This window comes from Astatotilapia calliptera, chromosome 18, assembly GCF_964374335.1.
Source record: "Astatotilapia calliptera chromosome 18, fAstCal68.1, whole genome shotgun sequence".
In the NCBI taxonomy this organism is placed as follows: Eukaryota; Metazoa; Chordata; class Actinopteri; order Cichliformes; family Cichlidae; genus Astatotilapia; species Astatotilapia calliptera.
The window spans coordinates 12,856,719-12,877,224 of NC_137439.1; the positions used below are offsets into that span (position 1 = coordinate 12,856,719).

General features: G+C 43.4%; 1 protein-coding gene across 23 annotated transcripts in view; it reads left to right on the forward strand.

The window, feature by feature from the left end:
• LOC113009894 (receptor-type tyrosine-protein phosphatase F) overlaps nt 1-20,506 on the forward strand; it is a 163,044-nt gene that overhangs the window by 127,110 nt on the left and 15,428 nt on the right. For 15 of the 23 annotated variants that reach the window (XM_026148492.2, XM_080293122.1, XM_080293119.1 and 12 more), the window contains 8 exons: nt 889-967; nt 2,059-2,283; nt 8,390-8,544; nt 12,024-12,136; nt 14,543-14,575; nt 15,958-16,055; nt 19,622-19,745; nt 20,084-20,259. In XM_026148492.2, coding sequence (XP_026004277.1) covers nt 889-967; nt 2,059-2,283; nt 8,390-8,544; nt 12,024-12,136; nt 14,543-14,575; nt 15,958-16,055; nt 19,622-19,745; nt 20,084-20,259 — 1,003 coding nt within the window. The remainder of the gene's footprint in view (nt 1-888; nt 968-2,058; nt 2,284-8,389; nt 8,545-12,023; nt 12,137-14,542; nt 14,576-15,957; nt 16,056-19,621; nt 19,746-20,083; nt 20,260-20,506) is intronic. The other 8 variants (XM_080293126.1, XM_080293136.1, XM_080293129.1 and 5 more) reach the window with 1 other exon arrangement.

The following is a 20,506-nucleotide window of genomic DNA, read 5'->3' on the forward strand; positions in this document are numbered from 1 at the left end:
TGACGCAAATTGTTAAGAGGAGAACTGCACCTGACCCTTTTCCTTCGAACGCACACACATAGCGACACGTCTGTGTAAAGGGGGAGTACACGGGGTTGATTGGTAAAAAAGATTACAGGGCTGTCAGGGCTGGCCAAGGTCCAGCACAGATTGACAGCCACGGAGTGCCTGTGATTGGGGATGGGAGGGTTGAGGGGGTGTGTAGGTAAGAGGGAGGGGGTGAGGAGCCTTGTTATACGTCTCTTCTCCCACTACTAGACTTGAGTGACTGTTGAATCACAGAGTTGAGGTCTGGAGAGAAGCAGCTGTTTTTGCTGTCAGCAGCACCTGATTTTACAAGTAGTCAAATGCTGCATCGGGGGGGAAACTTGTACCCGAGACAGAGTCGGGGCAGAGACGAAACATATATAACCTAATGCATTCTCCAAAGCATTCTCCTTTATTCATCACCTAGCCTCTTAGCTTGACTGTAAAGTCTTAAATGTCTTACTAATGTCTTTCTTTTCCTTCTATTTTGGTCTTCTTATTGAAAGCAGGAGAACACACACGAGTAGTCACATAGCTGCTTCTATTAACCTAAGGAATCCTATGGGGATCTATGCTAGCTGAAGGCTCCCCTCACTGGGATTGTGTTTGTTCCAGTCTACATGGCAGATGTTCTTAGTGATTAGCAATTAATTGGCGAATGCATTGCCAATCTGCTGGTGTTCGACCTTGGTCGGAACCACATGTGTTTTACTTAAATTTTGAATTCAGCCCAACAAGGATCACCGTCAAAGTACGCCTCCTTGTTTTGACTGTGCTATTAATGCACTTGGCCCACTTTGTTCTCAGTGTGTACGTGCATCGGCCGGTCTTTCTTAACACAAGCTTTATTTTTCATGGCAGGTGGTACTACATCGTTGTGGTGCCCATGTCCCCGGTGACACGCAAGTGGAAGAATCCAGACGAGATGGACATGGATGAGGTGAGTGCCAGCCCATGTCTGATTGGCTAATGTGCCAGGTCAGGGTCCCAAATAGCACTCTCTGGTCCAACTGGGTAGAAAGTCACGAGTGGAAACTAATTAGCTTTACCCTCCTGGGCGCCAGAAGAAAGAGATTTTAAACAATGACTCACTCAGCTAGGTGGGGAGTGTCCTGAGTGAATGCCAGGTCTGCAGACACTGCCCATTTGTTGAATATAGCAATTTGTGTGTACATAAAATAGTTTGGTCTTTGTTTAATTATTTGTATTGTTGTAGATGTTAGGCAATCAAACTGTGTGGTCATTTTCACAATTGTAGTCAAAAGAATTACTGCTCTACCTCTATATTTTTCTTTAAATTGTTTATAGTCAGGCTTTGCCGCCTGTAGACAAAGTTTTACATGAGTTATTCAAATGAGGACAAAGATTTATGACTGCCTTAATATTCCATTGAATAAAGGTCTTCCTTGTCCATGAGGGAATTTAAGCTAAATGACATGCCTAAATATTAATAGCATAATTTTTAAGTAAACTGCGAGGCTCGTTGGTCTGAATCGCTATTGTTCAAGCTCCCTGTAGAAATAACAGAAGAGACTGAGAGGGAGAGAGATGGGACTCCCTGAGTCATTAAACACCGAGCAGGCCATTGTCTCCTCCCTCCGACATAATGATTTAATAAAGCTACATCTGGAGCAGTGCATGAGACATCACTGACAGAAAACAAAATGCTGCTGAAAACACAATGCCGCAGTGCTGTATGTGCCTGCTCATTTATTAACCGGGCTGGCAGTCATGCTGAGTTTGTGTGCTAGAGCAAGTGCTAATTGCTCACTTCGTAGATTGGCTGCATTGTTTGCAGTTATATTGCTGTGCAAAGGCCATTTTAGCTGTGCACAATCATTATCTCTTATTTGGAGGCATGCTAACAACCAAACCTGGATGTCTAGTGCCAGTGCAAAAGCTTTTTTTAGACTTTAGGAGGAGTTGATGAAATTTAGAGAAGTTGGATGCCATTGTGTATATGGAAGAGAGATTTTTGACCAAAGAGCCAAAGTTGTGTATTATTGAGAAATCTCTCTTTTTCTACCCCAGCTGCTCAAATCAAGTAGAAGTTCTGTCATAAGACACCGACGTCACTTGGATTCCACCAAGCCTTACATTGCTGCCAAGCTTGCGTCACTTCCAACCACCTTTATGCTGGGTGATGAGAAAAGGTACGACGAATTCTTCAACAAGCCCCTGACGAGCTCACAGCAGTATCTCTGCTTTGTCTTGGCTGAACTTCAATCTGAAGGGACTGACAGCACTGCTCAGTATGTAAGTAAAACATCCAGCCTTGATGGCGTAAGTTGCTTCTTTATTTTGCTTTTTAGTAAAGAACTTGCGTTTGTTTTTTAAACACTGAAGCTTTTCTGTATTTTGGTACATGTGAATTTTTCTTTTCTCGGACAGATTATTTAAGTTTATCACCCATCCTCAAACTCTAATCACTCTGCTCCTCAAAGCGTTCCAAAATAGCAGTGGGAAGTCTAATTGTTTTTGTTTTTATTGCCAATTATCCTTTAATACTGCTGCCTCTAAAAGTCATTGTAGCTTGTCCGGATAACTCCCTTATCACTTAACAATGACATCAGAGATCCAGCTTTGCCATTTCGGCAGCAGCAGGGCCCTGCGCACATCTCTTTACAATGCTAATACTAGACTCTCGGCTTTCTCAGCCAGGCCCCAATGCACTCGTCAAACAGCTCCAACATGGAGGCCCAGTTCTCCGTGGGACGGTCTGGAGTAAACTTCACAGCAGAAAGAATGAGCGACTGTGATTGCTCGGAGCTTCACCGCTACCCGGGACATGTATATTCAGTAGCTGTGCCCTGAGTGATTTTATTTTATTTTTTTTAAATGGAAGAGAGCGAACGCTCCAAGTCCGAAACCCAATCCCAGACTTTTCACCTATTTCTTTCTCTTCACTCCCTCCTCTGAGCTTTTTTCCTTTACCCCTCTCTCTGCTTCTCTCACCCTCTCCACATTTCTCTACCATGAAGAGAGCAGAGAAGATTGATTAGAGCAGCTGAAGTTAAGAGGGAGATGAGGGCCTGGTCTCAGGGTCTCGGGAGTCTGTAAAGCAGGCCTGATTCCCTTGAAATGCTGCTTTACATGTCCCTAAAGCCCCCCACCACCACTACCCTACTCCAGTAATCCCCTACTCTTTCACTCAGGAAAGAGGAGGGACATGCAGGGGAGGCTATAGCGGGCAACCACGGTATACTTTACTTCAAAGCAGATGCTTAAATCCCATCACTGCACAACACTCTCACCGTACCTGCAAGATACACCATGCTGGATCAGCAGCGCTCAAGATTTCTCTCTTTCTGTGCACTTGCCCTCCTTAAACTGCGTCGTACCCACCTGCTTTTAAACTTAATCACTTGGATCAATCAGATTCACTCACTCTGTGAGTCAGCCAGTGTGTTTACCTTCACTTCAGCTTTCTGCAGCAAACTCATTTCCTAAAATGTATGTAAATAGGACACTTAATTTCCTGAATTAGGATAGCAGATTAAAGCAAACATGAATAGTAATGCTGCAGTGTACTTCTGATGTACAAACACAAATGGTTTTCTAAAAAAAACATTTTACGGCGCCACATGACAAAGACTTTAGACAGAGAAAGTGCTGCCGTGACAAAGATTAAAGGAGAGATCATTAGACGTGGCAGTGCATTCTTGGCCCTAAAATGAGTATTCGAGTGTGGATGGCTAAAACTCACATTTTGAAGCTAAATCAAAATAAGCTGACAACCATTTCAGAACGTTGGTGCTTTTGTGAAAACATTCACAGAGGTGTGCATACAGATCGTGAAAGCAGTCAGTTTTTTCTACATATCATGTCCCCTAACTGAACTGTCAAAATGCTCTGACAGAAAAAAACCCCACTTCAGGCTACAGCTCACAAATTCACTTAAAATATGCCATCCATGGTTCAAAAATACAATAAGGGATAAAAAAAATCCAATAGCTGGCCTGCTCCATATAATAAGCACAACATCTACACTAACAGGATTATTATAGAGCATGTAAACACCTTGATTTTCTCATTTCTCCTATCCTGGCTTCACGTGTGCTTTTAAGCATACTGAATGGTGAGGTGGCTACTGCAGTCATTGATTTCTGCACAAATCCCCTAACTGCACTCCTTGGGAAACACGGCAGTGTTTGTTTTTGTCACCCCCAACGCGCCGCTTTCGAGCGTTTATTACTAAACACACGGGTACAGAAGGTAAAGCATGCAGGAGGATCGAGCAGTTAGCAGAAGCTGCCTCGAGCAGGATCTTCACCAGACCCAGGAGAATAAGACAACAAGTAGTGGAATAAATGACTTGTGTCTTTACCACACTTTCTCGCAACCACCCAAACTCCCCCAGTGTAGATCAAACAAGACCGCCAGGATTTAATAAGCCCTCGTATATCAACGGCCACAAGCAGCCAGCAGTGGTTGGAGGGAAGAAGAGAAGGAAGGCAAAGGGGGAAGAGAGCGAGGAAGAGAGAGGGGCAGAAGAAGAGAGGGTGCCTTCATGTCTCCCCAGCACCCAAGGCGGATAAACAAGCCGGGGGAGGTGTGAAATGGGATGATAGATGCTGGGTGTGTATAAACAGTATCATTTAATGCGAGAAGAGAGTGAGGGAGGGAGGAGGCATGAAATATTGTGTGATGTGAGACAGAGAGTAGGGGTGGCGTTTGATAGAGGAAAAGAGGGTAGCAAAAATTGTGTCTCGCGTCCTGTCCAGCCTGTGAAGCCCAGATGAGAGGAAGTGAACGAATGTTTGAGGAGGAGCTCGTGTTTAATGTGCGCTTTTATTTTGAGGGAAATTAGATGTTCTGGGAGAGAGAAAAAAAAATCATAATGGGGTGTTTTGCTATTTGCAATGCTACCCAAGCATTTCCTGCGTTCCCAAAAAGAATTGATATTGTAGCACTAAATCTGCCGGTGCTATGAACTCACAATCCCCTCAGCATGGAGGACGGGGTTGTTTTTTTTATAATTTAAAAGGCTTTGACAGATAATATTAAAAAGAGAATTATGACAGGAAAACAAGATGGGAACATGAGCATATTCAAGTCACTGAGTGGAGTTTAAATAAAGGCAAAGTCACCTTTCAAATGCACTGTGTCCCATCCACTCCTGGAGGTATTCCCCTGTAGCAATGCCTCCAGATATCTGAGTGCTTGGTATTCAGACAGTTAGAAAGGAGTAATACATGTAGTTTCTGGTGCTGAATGGTTGCATGGATAAGAAAGTAACCGATGAAATAGTGAGGTCATCGTACGAAGTAGCCACACTTCTGTTCTTCATGGATAAAGGCATATTCATACATACTATCGTCTTTCCCCCTCAAGTTTTTGTGCCTTCATTTCTCCTCCCCTATGTCATGCAGTGATGACAAGCGTGTGGGCTTTTCAGCCTCCCCGGGGAGGCAGAGAGAGCGGCGGATTCATAATAGGCGTCTTTGCGCGTTTGTGTTTTTTGTTTGGCGCGCACCCCGCAGCTTATTTAAGCCACTTTTGGAGAGTTGAGGAGCTCGCGGGGTCAACGGCGAGTTGAAACAAATTTGCCTGCGCTGTGCATAGCGGATTCTGTGCTCAGGGGATGGAGGAGCAGTGGCTGACTGCGGAAGCTGTGTAGCTCACGGGCCAGATAGCAGACTCGATACACTGCTACTACCACAACACCTTTTCCTCTGTCTCCTCTCTCTGCCATCTCACATCACCCACTATCTCCCTCTCTCTCTCCCTTGTTCTCTTACTTTGTCTCAGACAAATATAGTCTCTCTCTCACAGACACACACACACACACACACAATCTCTTCGCTAGTGGCTGCGACCAAAACAAATACCTTCACTCGTGCAGGCTTAGAGAAGTTTGTGAAAAGGCTCAGAAAAACTGATGTTCCAGGTGTGCTCACACAAAAACATACACGCTTTTGTTTGCAGTTCTTGCACACAGTCGCACACACATACGCAACCAAATACATCACTGATAATTCTTACAGTTGTATATATCTTTATCTACAGTATTCCTTTTATTGTTTATTCTCTTCTACTTGTCATTTTCTTCTATCTCTTCTCTAGTGGGGATGGCATTTAATAGAATTTTATCAAATCTGTTTTCAGCATCTAATTCACTTTCTAAATGCGATTGCACTGCAAAATGTGTTTAGCTTCATCTCTCTGTGTTTTTACCCACGTCTGTAGCCCCTCCTGTAGATGTAGATCCTGCTACATCTCTGTGGACAAAAAGAAAAATTATGCAATTTAAATAAACATGGTAAACTCTTTGGCCTTGTTCTGTTTCAACATTTAGGTGGGTGATACATGACAAAATACCATCCATATAAACGTCAAGGCTCCAGTGTTTCCCAGCAGTGTAACAATATGATCAATGTATTCACTCCATGTGTACGTCGCGCATATCCAAACACACTGCATGCCCATACTTTACAGAGAGACGCGCACTGATCCAGAGTTGTAAGGGATGCACTTATGTCTTTCACTGTCTCTGACTCACTCTCAGATTCGCACATTCCTTCACTGCACCATTGCTCCATTGTGATACCGCTGTGCGAGGGCAGAAGCATTAGGAGCTGCGTGACTGAGCTTTTATCAGATATTAGGGCCGTTCAAATGGATGATCCCACTACTTCACCGTGACCACCAGACAAAAAGCCCTCTCTTTTTGTTCAGCTCTCTCCTCTGCTCTTGCTCTTCTTCTCTTATCCTTCTCTGAAAGCACAGCTGCAGTTATTTGTTACCTCATTAAAAAAAAAGTTTTTCCCAGGATTCCCTGCAGGGCCATATCCTACAGCCTTTTTCGGGCCTTCCCAAAAGAACAGGAAGCCTTGTGGTGTCGTCACATCAGCAGCGTCCCATTGCTGTGCCGTTTTTCTTTGTTCTTGGATAATAGGTTCCTCCCAAAGGCGCTCAGAATGGTAGAAAGCTGGTCTCATGTCCCTGCTGTGTGTCTGTCTGTGTGCGTGTGTGTGAGAGAGACAGAGACAAATGTGAAACATTGCTGCTGTAAACTATTGCTGTCATGAAAATGTGAATTTTTTCACTTTCCTGCTTGAGTTATCACTATGAGAGCATGGTGGTTTGCACGTACACCACTGAGACGTGCCGTATCACACACACCCAAAGTGTAAGTTTTCATGGCAGTTGTCCAAGAGCATGAGTGATAACAGAACTATATGACAGAGCGCAGGACTCTTTGAGCTCATCGCAGCTTATCTTTCCAATTAATATCTGCCTGTGCACTGAAGAGCAGGCTGCTGTGCAGCTAATGATCCGGATTACTGCTGCCTGCTGCCCCACCATTCCCACTGCATGCTGGGAGCCCAATTCCCTTAGAGGTCTGCGATCTGTCACCCATATCCTTCCACACTCTGTACTCCCTATCCCAACCTGCATCTCCTATCGTCATTCAATAGGTGTCACGCTGAGTTCTAATGACAGATGCCTCACGCCTCCCTTTTTCTCATCTGTCAGCTTGCTCTCTCACAGTTGGATTCCTTCTTCTTCAAACCTTTTTTTTTTTTTTTTTTTTTAACCATGCACCATACTGCATCCCCTCGGGTACCCCGTCCTCAGATACATACACACCGATGCATACCTCCCCACCTCCCTTTCCCCCATCATTCAGAGACGTGGAGTGGAAAGATGTCTCATTTACAACCAAGGTGGAAATGCACCCTCGTCGTCACCTCCTCCGCTTCTGTCACGGTGTGAACACTAATGAAGAAGAGATGAGTCCTCTCTTGTGCCCCCATTTATCTCAGCGACCAAGGGACATGCACACTTATCCCTGCCTCTCCATCTCTACCTCCCTCACTCTGGTGTCAGTCGCTCTGTCATCAGCCGTCTTAGTTTTTTCTAACAGAAATATATAAACTTGATTTGAGTTTGGTCGATAGCTCTGTGGCCTGCTCTGCTTCATCACTGGACTGTCATCTATTACTAAGTTGACACAACTTGACTATCCGAGTGCCAGAAACAAGATATGGGAAGTGAGATATTTGGTTTATCTCTTATGTAGAAAACTTTGTTTCCAGTTTTGTTACTTCAGCCACAGAAAGTGCTACATATTCAAAGTGTCAGTATCTTTTTTAATTGTCCTTTAAGTATATAAGTGGTTGATCTACAGTTGAACCCTGTGTAGAATTTTAAATTCATGTTAGCAACATGCTCGTTCTCCCCGAGTCCAGTGCCTTTTCCTTTGATGTTTGAGCTTCTTTTTTTTAACTTTAGGCAGTTTTAAACACCCTAGGGAATCCAGATTACACTTAAATGAGAAGGGAGACCTTGCATACATACTAAAAAGTCTGAAGTGCCTCTCTGATGTACCTGTACTCTCTTTTCTGTTTCCTTACAGATGACATATTCAGCTAGTCCCTACTCAGATCCAATCGAGGTCACTTCAAGTATGGCTCAAGGGATGGAGCAGTCTGAAATGCTGTGGGTCATGGGCCCAGTGCTGGCTGTGCTGCTCATCATCAGCATCGTCATCGCCATCCTCATCTTTAAGAAGTAAGAAGCCATGCTTCTGATTATTAGTTGGTTGAGGTTGAAATGCGGTGACACTTGTGATTGTAGGTTTCTTATGGTTGCATCAGGAATGGTAATGAGACGTGCTTCTTCCTGCCACTTGCACCAGGCTCCTCGCACACCAAACTATAACATCCACTTTCCTTTGCATAATATACACGGTAATGAGAGGAGAGCCAAAGACACGTTGATTTGTTTTTTTTCATACAAAATATTTTGGCCCAGCTGGCTATTTTCAGCAGTACTATGTGAAGTCTCAGCAGAAATGGCAACTGACATTGCCTCCCTAATAAAAAGCACAGCTTGGCTGTCAAAATCTCTTAGTTAGGAGTGAGGAATGTGTTTTTGCCAACACCATTGGTCATTTGAAATAAGAAACAGAAGGGTGCAACAGAGGGCTCAAGTAAACGCTTAGTCAATATCTCTTTAAAGCACTTCGGGTGCCTCTGTGCAGCACACCATGACTATGTACAGACCAACGAGGTGCTTTGGAGAAACTTTAATGGCTAATGTTAAAACGACTAGTCGATTAGAATTAATGATTTTAAGTGATTTATTAAACAAAAATGCCAAACATTTGCTCAGTTCTGCTTATAAGCTGTGAAGACTTCCAGCTATATTCTAATGAATATTTGCACTTTGAACATCTTTGACTTTTGTCCTGTCAGACATGACTTTCAATTATAGATTTTCAATAACAAAATAATGGAGCTATAATTAACAATTAACCTTTTTTTCCCAAATAACCAAAAAGTAACTCATGCAGCTCTATAAAACCAGCCTTTCTTCAAGCATGGTAGTCATGCACAGTTATTTGTACATCATTAATTTTAAAGAATATTGCACTGGCTGCAGGACTCTTTCCCCTCACTTCACTTCTTCATGATTAAGTCCTACCTACTATCTTGTCCTGATGGATCCATTACAAGATCTTAATTTCACATCATACGTGCCTCACCTGCCATCCTCAGCCTTGCAGCCTTGCTATGTGGCTGCTGTCTCCGGCAGACTTAGAAAGGGACTGGTTAATAATAGGCCTTGAGACAGCTCACTGCTGAGTAGCACGTCCTCTGTCTGGAAGCCCTTTCTTCATGTAGACACAGATTGACAGGAGGGACTGTGGGGAGGTGGCTGCGTGCCCTTTTCACTGCGGACTGGCAGTAAATGTGCAGAGGAATAATCACACTGTAGCTCTGGTTGTTATTGCTACCTGCAGAGTCGCCAAGACCAACACTAGCAGCAAACAAAGCCATGATTATTCTCAAAAGGCTCGAGAGATTTTTTTTTACGATAACTTTTTAAAAATCATTTGCTTTCAATATTTGGCTTTTTTTTAGTCTTTGGAAAACAGTCCAGTTAGATCAAGATATGTGTTAAAAAATACTTCTGCATAACTATTACACATTAACACCCCGACTTCTTTCTTGCCTTTGTGAATGCAGCAAACAGGAAAGGTGGGTACTTTCCCTGAAACATCCATCACAATTTCATCTCCCACTGCCCAAGTCGTTTTCATCCGTGTTGTGAAATTGGTGGTATTAATCATCTCTATGGGGTTGCAGAGTTGGCTGTCTCTCATCTCTAATTGACATTGCACACCAAAAGCATCATCTCAAAGGAATCTCAGGAATCATCTTTGTGTCTGATGTGTTCGACTTTAAGAAATTGTACAATACATGAGAAAGAGCAGACTCTGCAGCCCTGGGTAACTGAGGTCAGAGGAGCTCCAGGGTCATGTCCGTGTACCGGTGCATGTTTCACATCTAGTCCCAGCGTTCCTCCCACAGATCGTTCTGTCTGCTGTGGTTTGTCTCCGTGCTGCGTTTCATTATCCAGCCAGTGTCAGCGTGCCCCTTCAAGACTGGCCCCATCTGAATATGCCAAGGCATCACCTGCTGCTGAATGGGCCATTGTGAAGTAAATGCCAGACAGAGAAACTGCTGAAAAAGAAATGTTCCCATCTTTTAAGCTGACATTTTCCACTGAGACCCATTCCTCTACTTTTAGCCTTTTTTCCCCTCCTTTTCCTGCTTCCCCTTGGCAGGAGTCGCAACAAAGGGGCCTGTTCTAGCCTCATTAAGCACACCCTGTACTGCAAACACACTCATGTTCTCACAGTGTGCATGTGCGTCTACTTTACATTCTCACATTTTAACCATCACTTTGAGCCCAAGATGAGCCACATTTACTTTAGGACAGCACTAAAGTGTCATGTAGCACTGATTGGCATCTGAGTGGGTCAGAGGTATGGATGAGGTGTGCAGAGGACAGATCTCTCTCATCCCCTCCCTCAGTCTAGCCGAGCCTAAGAGCAAACTCTGGGAAAACCAGATACGGTCTGGCTCAGCTCTCGGCTGGAGAGGAAGTGATGCTTGTCATAGATTAACCGTCATGCAGCTAGCATTAACTTAAGCCTCTGCAGCATAAGATAACAGGTGGCAGAGAGGCCCCCAGCCCCAGTGGCTGAGGTGGACCGGGTTAAGGCTGTGTGTGCACCAGCAGCTTTGTGTATTCTCACCACGCTGGGCTTCAACAGAAGGCCCTGCTCTTTCCTAAAACCCACGCTCGCCACTTGCAAATGGAGTGCAATGAGATGTGAAATTTCCACAGGGCACCCTGATGCTTCCTTCCGCCCATTTCCATTTGCAGTCAGAAGGCTTGTGAGTGTGCAGCTGTATCTGTATGAGTGTCTCTGTGTGTTTGTACTTGTAAAAGTTGGAGAGATGGGAAAGCGTACATCTGTGTGCCTGTTTGTGTGTGTATGTCAACAGATGCCGGCTATCTGAAAACATGCTTTCTTTTCCTTTTCACGGTCGACTGAGCTGAGCCAGTCCGAGCTGTGCTGCTCTGTTCTGTGCTATGCTAGACTCAGCTAGGCCGGGCCCAGCAGCACAGGTGCTGCAGAACTGGTCTAATTACCCTGTGTTGTGCCACCCAGCTGATGAGCTAATTACAGCTTCCGCCTGTTTTCCTCTCAATCTGGAAGCCAGTAAACACAATGTGTTGTTAGCACTCGCGCACACAAACAGCAGCGGAAAGCACACATTTCTGTCTTTACTACACACAAACAGGCAGTCATGTACACATTCCCACACTGCAGCTGTCACCTATCCAGCCGCAAACAAGCCAAACCTAGCCCACTCCAGGAAAATTACGGTGTTTCTTCAAACACATTAAACTCCAGTTTTTTCAAACTAATGAGGATGATGCATACTATCTCTTGAATTGGTGGTCCTCAAAAGTAGCTTTGAAAACCATCAACTATGTCATTAACCTCATCAAGTGTGAAACAGCATGAAAATGTGTGCATTTTTTATTTGTTTTTGTTCTGAATAGAGGAATCACTGATGTAATTTTGAATCTTTCTGCATACAGCCTGTATGCTTTTATTCAGCGTACGGCTAACTTTGAGCTTAGAGCTCAGCTTGAAATGCCCTTACTGTCTGCTTCTACCACCACAGGAAGCGTGCATCACCCTTACCTAAAGACGAGCACTCGGGTGGGGTGAAAGACTCCCTGCTGGGCAACTCTTCCGACCCTGTAGAGATGAGAAGACTCAACTACCAGACCCCAGGTAACAAACAGCTACACAAGGAACAACAAAGAGTTTATGTAAACTTTTCTCTGCTTTCCGCTCTGAACTTTCTGAACTTTCTGGTTTAAGACAGTAGTGACACAGTTATCCGTGTTATTAAGACAGTTGCAAGCTTACAGAGTTCTGCTTTAATAAAGCATTCGAAGCTCTCTTTGTAATTTAAAGCTTGAGGGTTGATGTTTACAAGTCGATGTAACTTTGATAAGACGGGAAAAAGGCATCAGCCTCAACTTCTTCTCATGGGTCTGTTTAAGGGTAAACCTAGAAACTTGTACATGTGTGTTTTATTTTTTAATCAGTGCTTTGCAGGAAAAGAATTCAGTTTTTTAATATCAAAATGAAGAAAAAAGGATATTCTGCTTTTTGACTAGGGATTTGAAAGAGCGTCATTTCCAAAATGAAAGCGCTCCTAAAATTCATCAGTCGTTAACTCAAAAACAGATTTTATCTTCAGTGCTGAAAGAATATATAAAGGTCACTCATATCTTTAATAGTATTCTTTAATGTCTTTTATTTTCAAGATTTTTTGAAAAATAGTAGATATTGCTTTTTTCCCCCCCCCCAACTCGAATCTGCACAGCCTTCCCTGAAGCTGAATGCCTTCCTTACTCATTCCTTTGATGGATCTCTTCTTTATTAGTGTTTTGTAGCATGTGTTACTTTATGACATTCACACGTACGGCTTATTTGATTTGTTGTCAGGAAGAAAATTTCACCAATTCTTTAAAAAAAGGGCAGCAAGCAGAAATCAACAAACTGTGATCGCGTCATACCCAGGTGACGGTATCAGTGAAGTCAGGCTGAGTGAATTCAAATTCCAGCCGCACACGCTGCTGAAGTCTGTGTGTGCGTCGTGTAAGGGTGCCCGCCTCGGCATCCTCCTTCTTCCTTTTCCCCCTGATCTTCTTCCTCCTCCTCCTCTGGTCTCTTGCTCCTCCTTCCTCCATGAGCTCCTTTCATTCCCCCCAGCTGATAATGAGTCCTGCTGCCTCTGATGTCAAGGTGAGCCAGGCGGAGGGAACAATGGAGCTGAGACAAAATGTCAACCTCAGTGCACGCGCACGTTTCTGTGTGTTTTTCCTGTGTGTGTGTGTGATTGTGTGAGCGCGTGTGTATCTCTTCTCACGGGTTATTAAAGATCCCATTTGCCATACACTCCCTCGCACGCACGCACACACAGAGCCCCTATGAACCCCTGCAGAGGAATTAAGCAGTGCTGTCGCTCTGAAAGAGCCCTGTTCTCCCATCCTCCCACTCCACCTCTTTCGTCTTTTGTCTTCCATTTCCCCCTGCAGGGTAATCTCTTTCTTTTTCTCCCCTTACACCCCCCCTTTTCTCTCTCCCTTTACGTCAACAATATCTCCTTTTTCTCCTTTTCCACCTCGCTGTTTTGCTTCAAGAGTGGTGATTATCAAAAATTACCAAGGCTGTGTCTAGCTTGTGAAATCATAGAAGACTCCAAGCCTGAGCTGAGAGAATATTGAACGGCCCATTCCTCTGTCCTGTCGCTCTTTTCTCTCTTTGATTCGCCCCCAGCAGGTGAACATTCCTGCTCTGATACTGATTGTTGTCGAAACGGTCCGGCCGATTGCAGCTCACGTCTCCGGCATGTTGGTTTGTTCAACAGGCTTTCGGCTGTGCGTTTTTTGGCACTCCAGCAGCAGTCGTGTGGTTCTCTGAGTAACTGACCTGATTTATCCTTGACAGACGTGGATCAGATGGTATTTGCAAATATTTACTTAAGGTCATTTGTTGCTAACACTTTAAATATAGCATCAAGTACCACTTGGAGACAGTTTGCCGAAGTAATAGGAAATCACTTGTTTATGTGGGGAATGTGGTAACTTCATTAAAGAAAAAAAAAGATGTTTAATGAAGCAAAGACCACTCTTATTAGGAATTTAAACCAGCCCTCAGTTTAACTGAAAAAGTCTAATTATTACCCACTCTGTCAAGTTGTTCATCACAGTTGCTTGGCTTCCCGATTGACTGGGTGGGTACCTGTGCATGCAAATGATTCACGTACAGAAAGGGATTTTAGCAAAACCTTTACCTTCAAGTAAAGTTTTCACCAACCAGATGTCAACATTTCCTCTTGACACTTAAGCTGAAACATCTAGTTGCCTTTACTCTGTGATGCAGTGCACTGAGTTTACACATCCTGCCACAGGAGAGTACTTTAAAGTCAAGCTTTGTATGCACTTTTGTTTAACAGTGTAAACTGCACTACTTGAATTGTCCCAAGAGGGCAAACAGCACTTGCTGCACACTCCAGCTAGCTTGAAAGGTTATTTGCAGATACTGTTTGGCCCTAGTCTGGTCTTGAGCCACCTCCATTGATTGAGTGTTCTTCTTCCTTCCTCCTTCACTCTCCTCTCTCCACAGGTCCCAGCTCTCATCGCTGCCCCAACACTCCAAGTTAGTCTGCTTTCTCACCTACTGTGTATTTCCCACACATGCAGTCTTTCTTCCCTCTCTCCCGAAACCCATTCCCGCGTTGCAATCCTGACAGACATCATGAGCCTACAAGCTTACAGCTTCTGGCATTCCAAGGATGCTGCAATGTCCTCTTTTGGTTGTGAACTTCCCACAACACCTTTATGATAGAAGCAGTGGATTAGATGGTTTCATGGGTAGTTGAGCAGTGCGGACAGTTACACATGCTCTACATTAGCCTTGTTATCTATGGCTTCACTCTCCATTTAACCAACAACACTGCTGTAGAAAAAAAAAACCTTGGTGAAAATGCACAAACACATGTACACCGATGTTAATGTGTTCATAGGATCCTCTGTGTGATAGAATTCAATTTGGGTAATTGGCCAGGTCTCATCGTGTACAGCGGCCATAGTTACTAGCCATTAACCATTAACGTTAGAGCATTATTAGGGCTGGAGCGGTCTCTCATCTGAAAGCATGACCCATGACCTTATAGATGTGCTCAGCCAAAGGCACTAATGTTAATATATCTGCATTTTTAAAGCGTCTGATCTGTGTGACTTCAAGGCTGTGTGTAAGGTTAATGATGCTCTGTGTATAACTTTAAAGTGTCTTCATGCATTACATACAGTTAACTTTTAACACATGAGCCAAGTTCCCAGCAATCCCTTTAAGTACATAGCCCTGCCAAGTTCAGAGGCACAGGGGGAATTTGTGTCGGTAGATTAGCAATAAATCATCCAATAACCCAGCGATGAGAAATCTAGAGAGCGGCAGGGGGGTTGTTTGAAATTAATCCAGCCCGAGCGCTCCAGGCTGGGCCGAAAGATAGTCTATTGTAGGGAAAAGGATTTTCAAAGAAATGAGTTTTGGCTGGTGACCAGTCAGTTTTTTTCCTCAGTAGGAAGTGACAGTGTGACTGATTTGTAGAGACTTGCGGGTTCTTGCTCTGGGCCCACCTCTGCCACCAATTGAGCTTTGTGGAGTCAGAGAGATGTCTGTCTCCTGCTTCCTTCAAGGAGCATGCTCACCCAGTCACTCATGTGCATCTCCGTATCAGCCCCACCTCTGTCCTACTCACTTAGCATGACGATATCACCAAATGTCACCAAATGTCACAAGCCTGTTTCAACTTGTGCACTCTCTCTCTCTCTTTCTCTCTTTCTCTTTTCTCTCCCTCGCCTCATGCATTGTTGAACAAAGTGCACACTCCTCACTGTTACACAGCCACCCCATGGTCCCACCGGCAGCCTCACTCACCCTGTGGTCCTACCAATGTTTGTGCAACTCAGTGTTCGTGTTTGACGCAAAAACAGCCAGGTCTCACTCTTTTCTCCGCCCCCCTATTTTTCCTCTCCCAGGAATGAGGGAGCACCCCCCCATTCCCGTCGCTGACCTGGCTGACCACATAGAGCGACTCAAGGCCAATGACGGCCTCCGCTTTTCCCAGGAGTACGAGGTAAGAGCAGCGCACTAACGCTGTATCAGACATTTTCACTCCTTCAAGCGTGAAAATGTGTTTCTTTGTTATGATATCTGGGGGGAAGTTTTTCTCTTTGATCCCATATGCATGTATTCTAATAGATTATGGAAGCCTTCTTACGCGGACATTCCTCAGTCATTTTTACAACTCTATTACCAATCTCACTAGGAAAGCAACACTTACATTAAATGCCGTGAGATGCCTTTTCACAAAACTAGTAGGTGGCAAGTTGCTTAAGCAATCTGTGTGCGTGTTGATGTTTTCCTGAGGAATGTTATTTTACAGGCAGCCTCGGTGAGAGATTATCTCTAGTCTAGTGTTCTTCCTCACAAAAACAAAAGCAAATTTGCATTTAAAGTGGCACATTGTTCGTCTGGGTACTGAGCAAGGCCAGATGAAGTGGAGAGGCATCCTTGAATGCAGAAAAAACAAGAGCCATCTTTTATTTATTTGCTGATTTGTTTGATGTGTTTTCTTTAATTAGCTTTATTCCATCAATGGGTCCAACAAGTCTTTTTTTTTTTTTTTTGGACTGATTGTTTTACATCGATTTAGAAGGTCATGTTCTCGCCTCTTTCAGTTTGTTCCTGACCGTACATCAAGATGTTATTCTGTGCAATTTTGCACCCCGAGAGAAACAGCAGAGTAATTTTGCCAACCTCATAACCATTTCCCACGCAACATCATAAGCCCAAACTATAGCAAACATTTTATTTGAGCTGATCGGCTATCTGCCCCGTCCAGTGATTACGGGGAAAATGACATCAATTTGATAGCTTTATATAACTGTTCTAACACACTTGCTGACCCACAAAGCAAGCTAGATAAATACAATTATAAAAATTCTTCCTTGAAAATGTAGTGTTTGTGTACTTTGCCTTATGAATGATAGAGGCCTTGTTTATTCAGTTTTCATTTTTTGGAATACTCCCAGCTAAAACTAACACAGCAGCTGTGTGATTAATCCTTTCTTTAGAAAGCGTTAGTGTTTTGCTGCAACACGTTGGAGCTGAAAATGTGTGTTGGAATTTTGCAGGTTCTAGTTTACAGGACCTGCTTTACTGAGAAATGTTTTGATAGGCCGCCGACCTCTGCAGGATGTAGCCTGCCTTTCACCCAATGACAGCTGGGATGGACTCAAACCAGCCACGATCCTAAGTTAGATAATAGTTAAAAAATGGATAAATGGACATTTTGTTCACTGAAACATCAAATATCTCTGAGAAGTAGCCGTTAACAGTGCACGACAAATTATGCATACATTTGTCTGCAAAGTTTTTCATTTTATAACGTACAGAATATGTTTCTAAAGGACATTTTCTGACTCGCTGTGAAATTAACAACTAACCGGGGAGATAATTAGGCCTTGGTAAAAATCTGCTCTCAATTAAGTTCTTCCTTGTGTTGCTCAGTGCCTCTCTACAACATCACCCTGCCGGCCTGTTGAGTTAGTGTAAACGAATCAAGCCAGAGAAGTGGCTTGTATGACTGCAGGCAACCAGCCCAGCACCATTCCCTTCCTGCACCAGTCATTCCAAGCCAGGGAAGACCCCCTCCATCGCCCGGCAGATGGCCATCCATCTCTGTGCCAGCCATGGCGCTGTGGCAGAGCTCATGGCGCTTTGTCACAGTCACGTTCGCCGGCTGCTCCCGTTGCGTCTTACCCCAAGGCTCAGAATATCTAGTGGCTTTGCCACTTCCTCTCATCACACTGAGCAATGAGCACACTGGGTAATGAGCAGAATTTGTCAATCAGGCATGCTGCAGCTCCCCTGACAGTCTTTTTATCGCAGGAAGCAATATCATGCAGCCGTCGTCATAGCAATATCATTATGTTTATTTTAAAATATTTCCACTGTGTCATTGAGAGTACCTTGGGCATTTGCCTCTCACCTCTTTCTGCCACTTCTACCTCTAACTTGTTTGCTAGTTGTCATCAGCCTAGTGTGCCTGCTGTGTTCACTGAGCTCTCAAATCGATATGACATGTTTTGACTGCAAATAAAATTTTTCTCTTCACACTGACGGCCACGGACAGAAAAATTGGCAGTGCTGAGCTCATCAGCAGCAATAGGCTTGTGCCCCTGTGACTCTCACCGCAGAGCAAATTGGAGCTGTAGTTGCATATGAGCATTTTACATTTTTATGTCCTGTTCAGAAACAAAAGTGCAGAATAGCTTAAATTTCAATTTTAAGCCACATTTATACTAATGTAGGTGCCACTTTAGGAACGCTATCAGTTCATTGTGTTTGTAAGAAAGCAGCTGAATGGCAATTTGCTGTACGTTTGATTTACAAATAAGGAGAACTACACCTGCTTTGTTCGTATAAGGACTTTTTGCAGAAACATTTAATGGCCCAGGATCTTTATTTTCCTCCTCTCGAGGCTTCACCTTGCACCATAGATTTTGTCCATTATCCGAGTATTTTTACATGAAAGCTGTGCTGTAACATTTTGACGTAAAATGACCTGTAATAATTAACTCATTCACTGCCAGGGTTTTTGAGCATTTTTACTCATTTTTGAAGAGCCACAGAAAACTGTGTGTTATGATCATATAAACGCTGAACCTACCAAAATGAAGAACAGACTCTCTTCTTCCATCCAAAAAAAAAAAGCTTGTTTCTACCATTTTCCATTCTTTAGTAATCAGCTGTAGAAGAGAGGTGGGTTCCACCAAAAATGCCTGTTTTGACCACAAAAAGGGAGAAAACGAGCTTTTTGTGAAAAATACATTTCAAGCAGTCTGATGTTCACTGACAAGCTGCCCGAGGTTGTATTCTAGCCCCTCCCATTGAAAAACGTAATTGACGTCTATAGACGTCAATGGCAGTGAATGAGTTAAATTACTGAAGTTGCATTAAGTTAGAGAATTAATTTTGAATGTGTCATTTTAACTCCTGCTGGATTTGTGAGGCACGAGGCCCGGGGAATTACTGGACATGGTTCCGGCGTGAGCTGTGGGGGATCGATATGGCATAACAAGAGATTCTGTGACATTATCTAGCAAGGGATAAGAGGCCATCACATATCTCCCCGGATCGATATATATGCAGCCTGCTGTCGTGTTAGCCCAAGAGACAAATGACGTAAGAGGGTCAGAAAGAGAGAGGACAAAAACACAAGCCAGGAAGATACGATAGAGACAAGAACAAACAGTTGTGGACACTGCACCAAATTGTGCAGATGACCTCCCAGGATAAGGTAATTCAGTGGAATTGTCAAATTGTGGACTGCAAACTTAAAACCTTTCTAACTTCTCAACTAAAACTAAAGCCTTTCTACACTCTGCCTATGAAAAATTGAGACCCTTTATATTTGTACTTCATTAGCATAAGACAGCAAATGTCACGCAGATAACCAAACTGTTAATCCACAAAAAGCAGCTGCAGAGCAGCAAGCATCAGGGATTCACTTTGTAAGCTGGTATCCACAGCACAGCTTCTCGTTTTGCTCGGTGGCTCTCTGTTCATTCTCTCATAATCATTCGTACTTCATTTATTCATTTTGTTGTTCCCTCCTTCCTCTGTCCTGTCTCACAGTCCATTGATCCAGGCCAGCAGTTTACCTGGGAAAACTCAAACATGGAAGTAAACAAGCCAAAGAACCGCTATGCAAACGTAATCGCCTATGACCACTCCAGAGTGGTGCTCACCTCCGTTGATGGTAAGAGCTCACGTAACCACTTAACCCCTCAGATAGCTATTGACTGACACCGCCATCGATTGAGGCCTCCTTCAAAACTTCCAAGGACATGTTGTACGCCTGCAGGTGCAGGTTTAAAAGATGAAAATTTTGCACACATAAGTATCTTTTTTTGTTCCGTATTGATTTAAGCATGTAAATCATAAAGACCTGTGTAATCTAGGTGATTGACTGACAGGTTGTCTTTGACTTCTGGCAGTGTACAAAGGGAAAATATCCATAAATGAACAGTGAAATATTATAATAGTTACTGTACTGTCTAATAGGAGTTTTATGCACACTGTTTGTCTTTTTTGCAGCCGTTCCAGGAAGTGACTACATTAATGCCAATTACATCGACGGCTACAGGAAGCAGAATGCCTACATTGCTACTCAGGGACCTCTGCCAGAGACACTGAGTGATTTCTGGAGGATGGTGTGGGAGCAGAGATCCAGCACCATTGTCATGATGACCAGACTGGAGGAAAAGTCAAGGGTAAGGAGAAGCCTTAAAAATATTGTAATGTGCAACTTCATTCCTCAACAATTCCTGCACAAAGCATTAATCATGCATTGATTTAATTTAATTTATTAATAATGAACCCCATAAAAGTGATTATAATAAATTATTAATTGCAATGATAATAATGAATTTTAAGTGGTACATAATGTTTAATGCTTGTTAATATGTTAGTTGTAAAATATTTTGTTTAATATTATTGTTTATCTTTTTTGTTCACTGT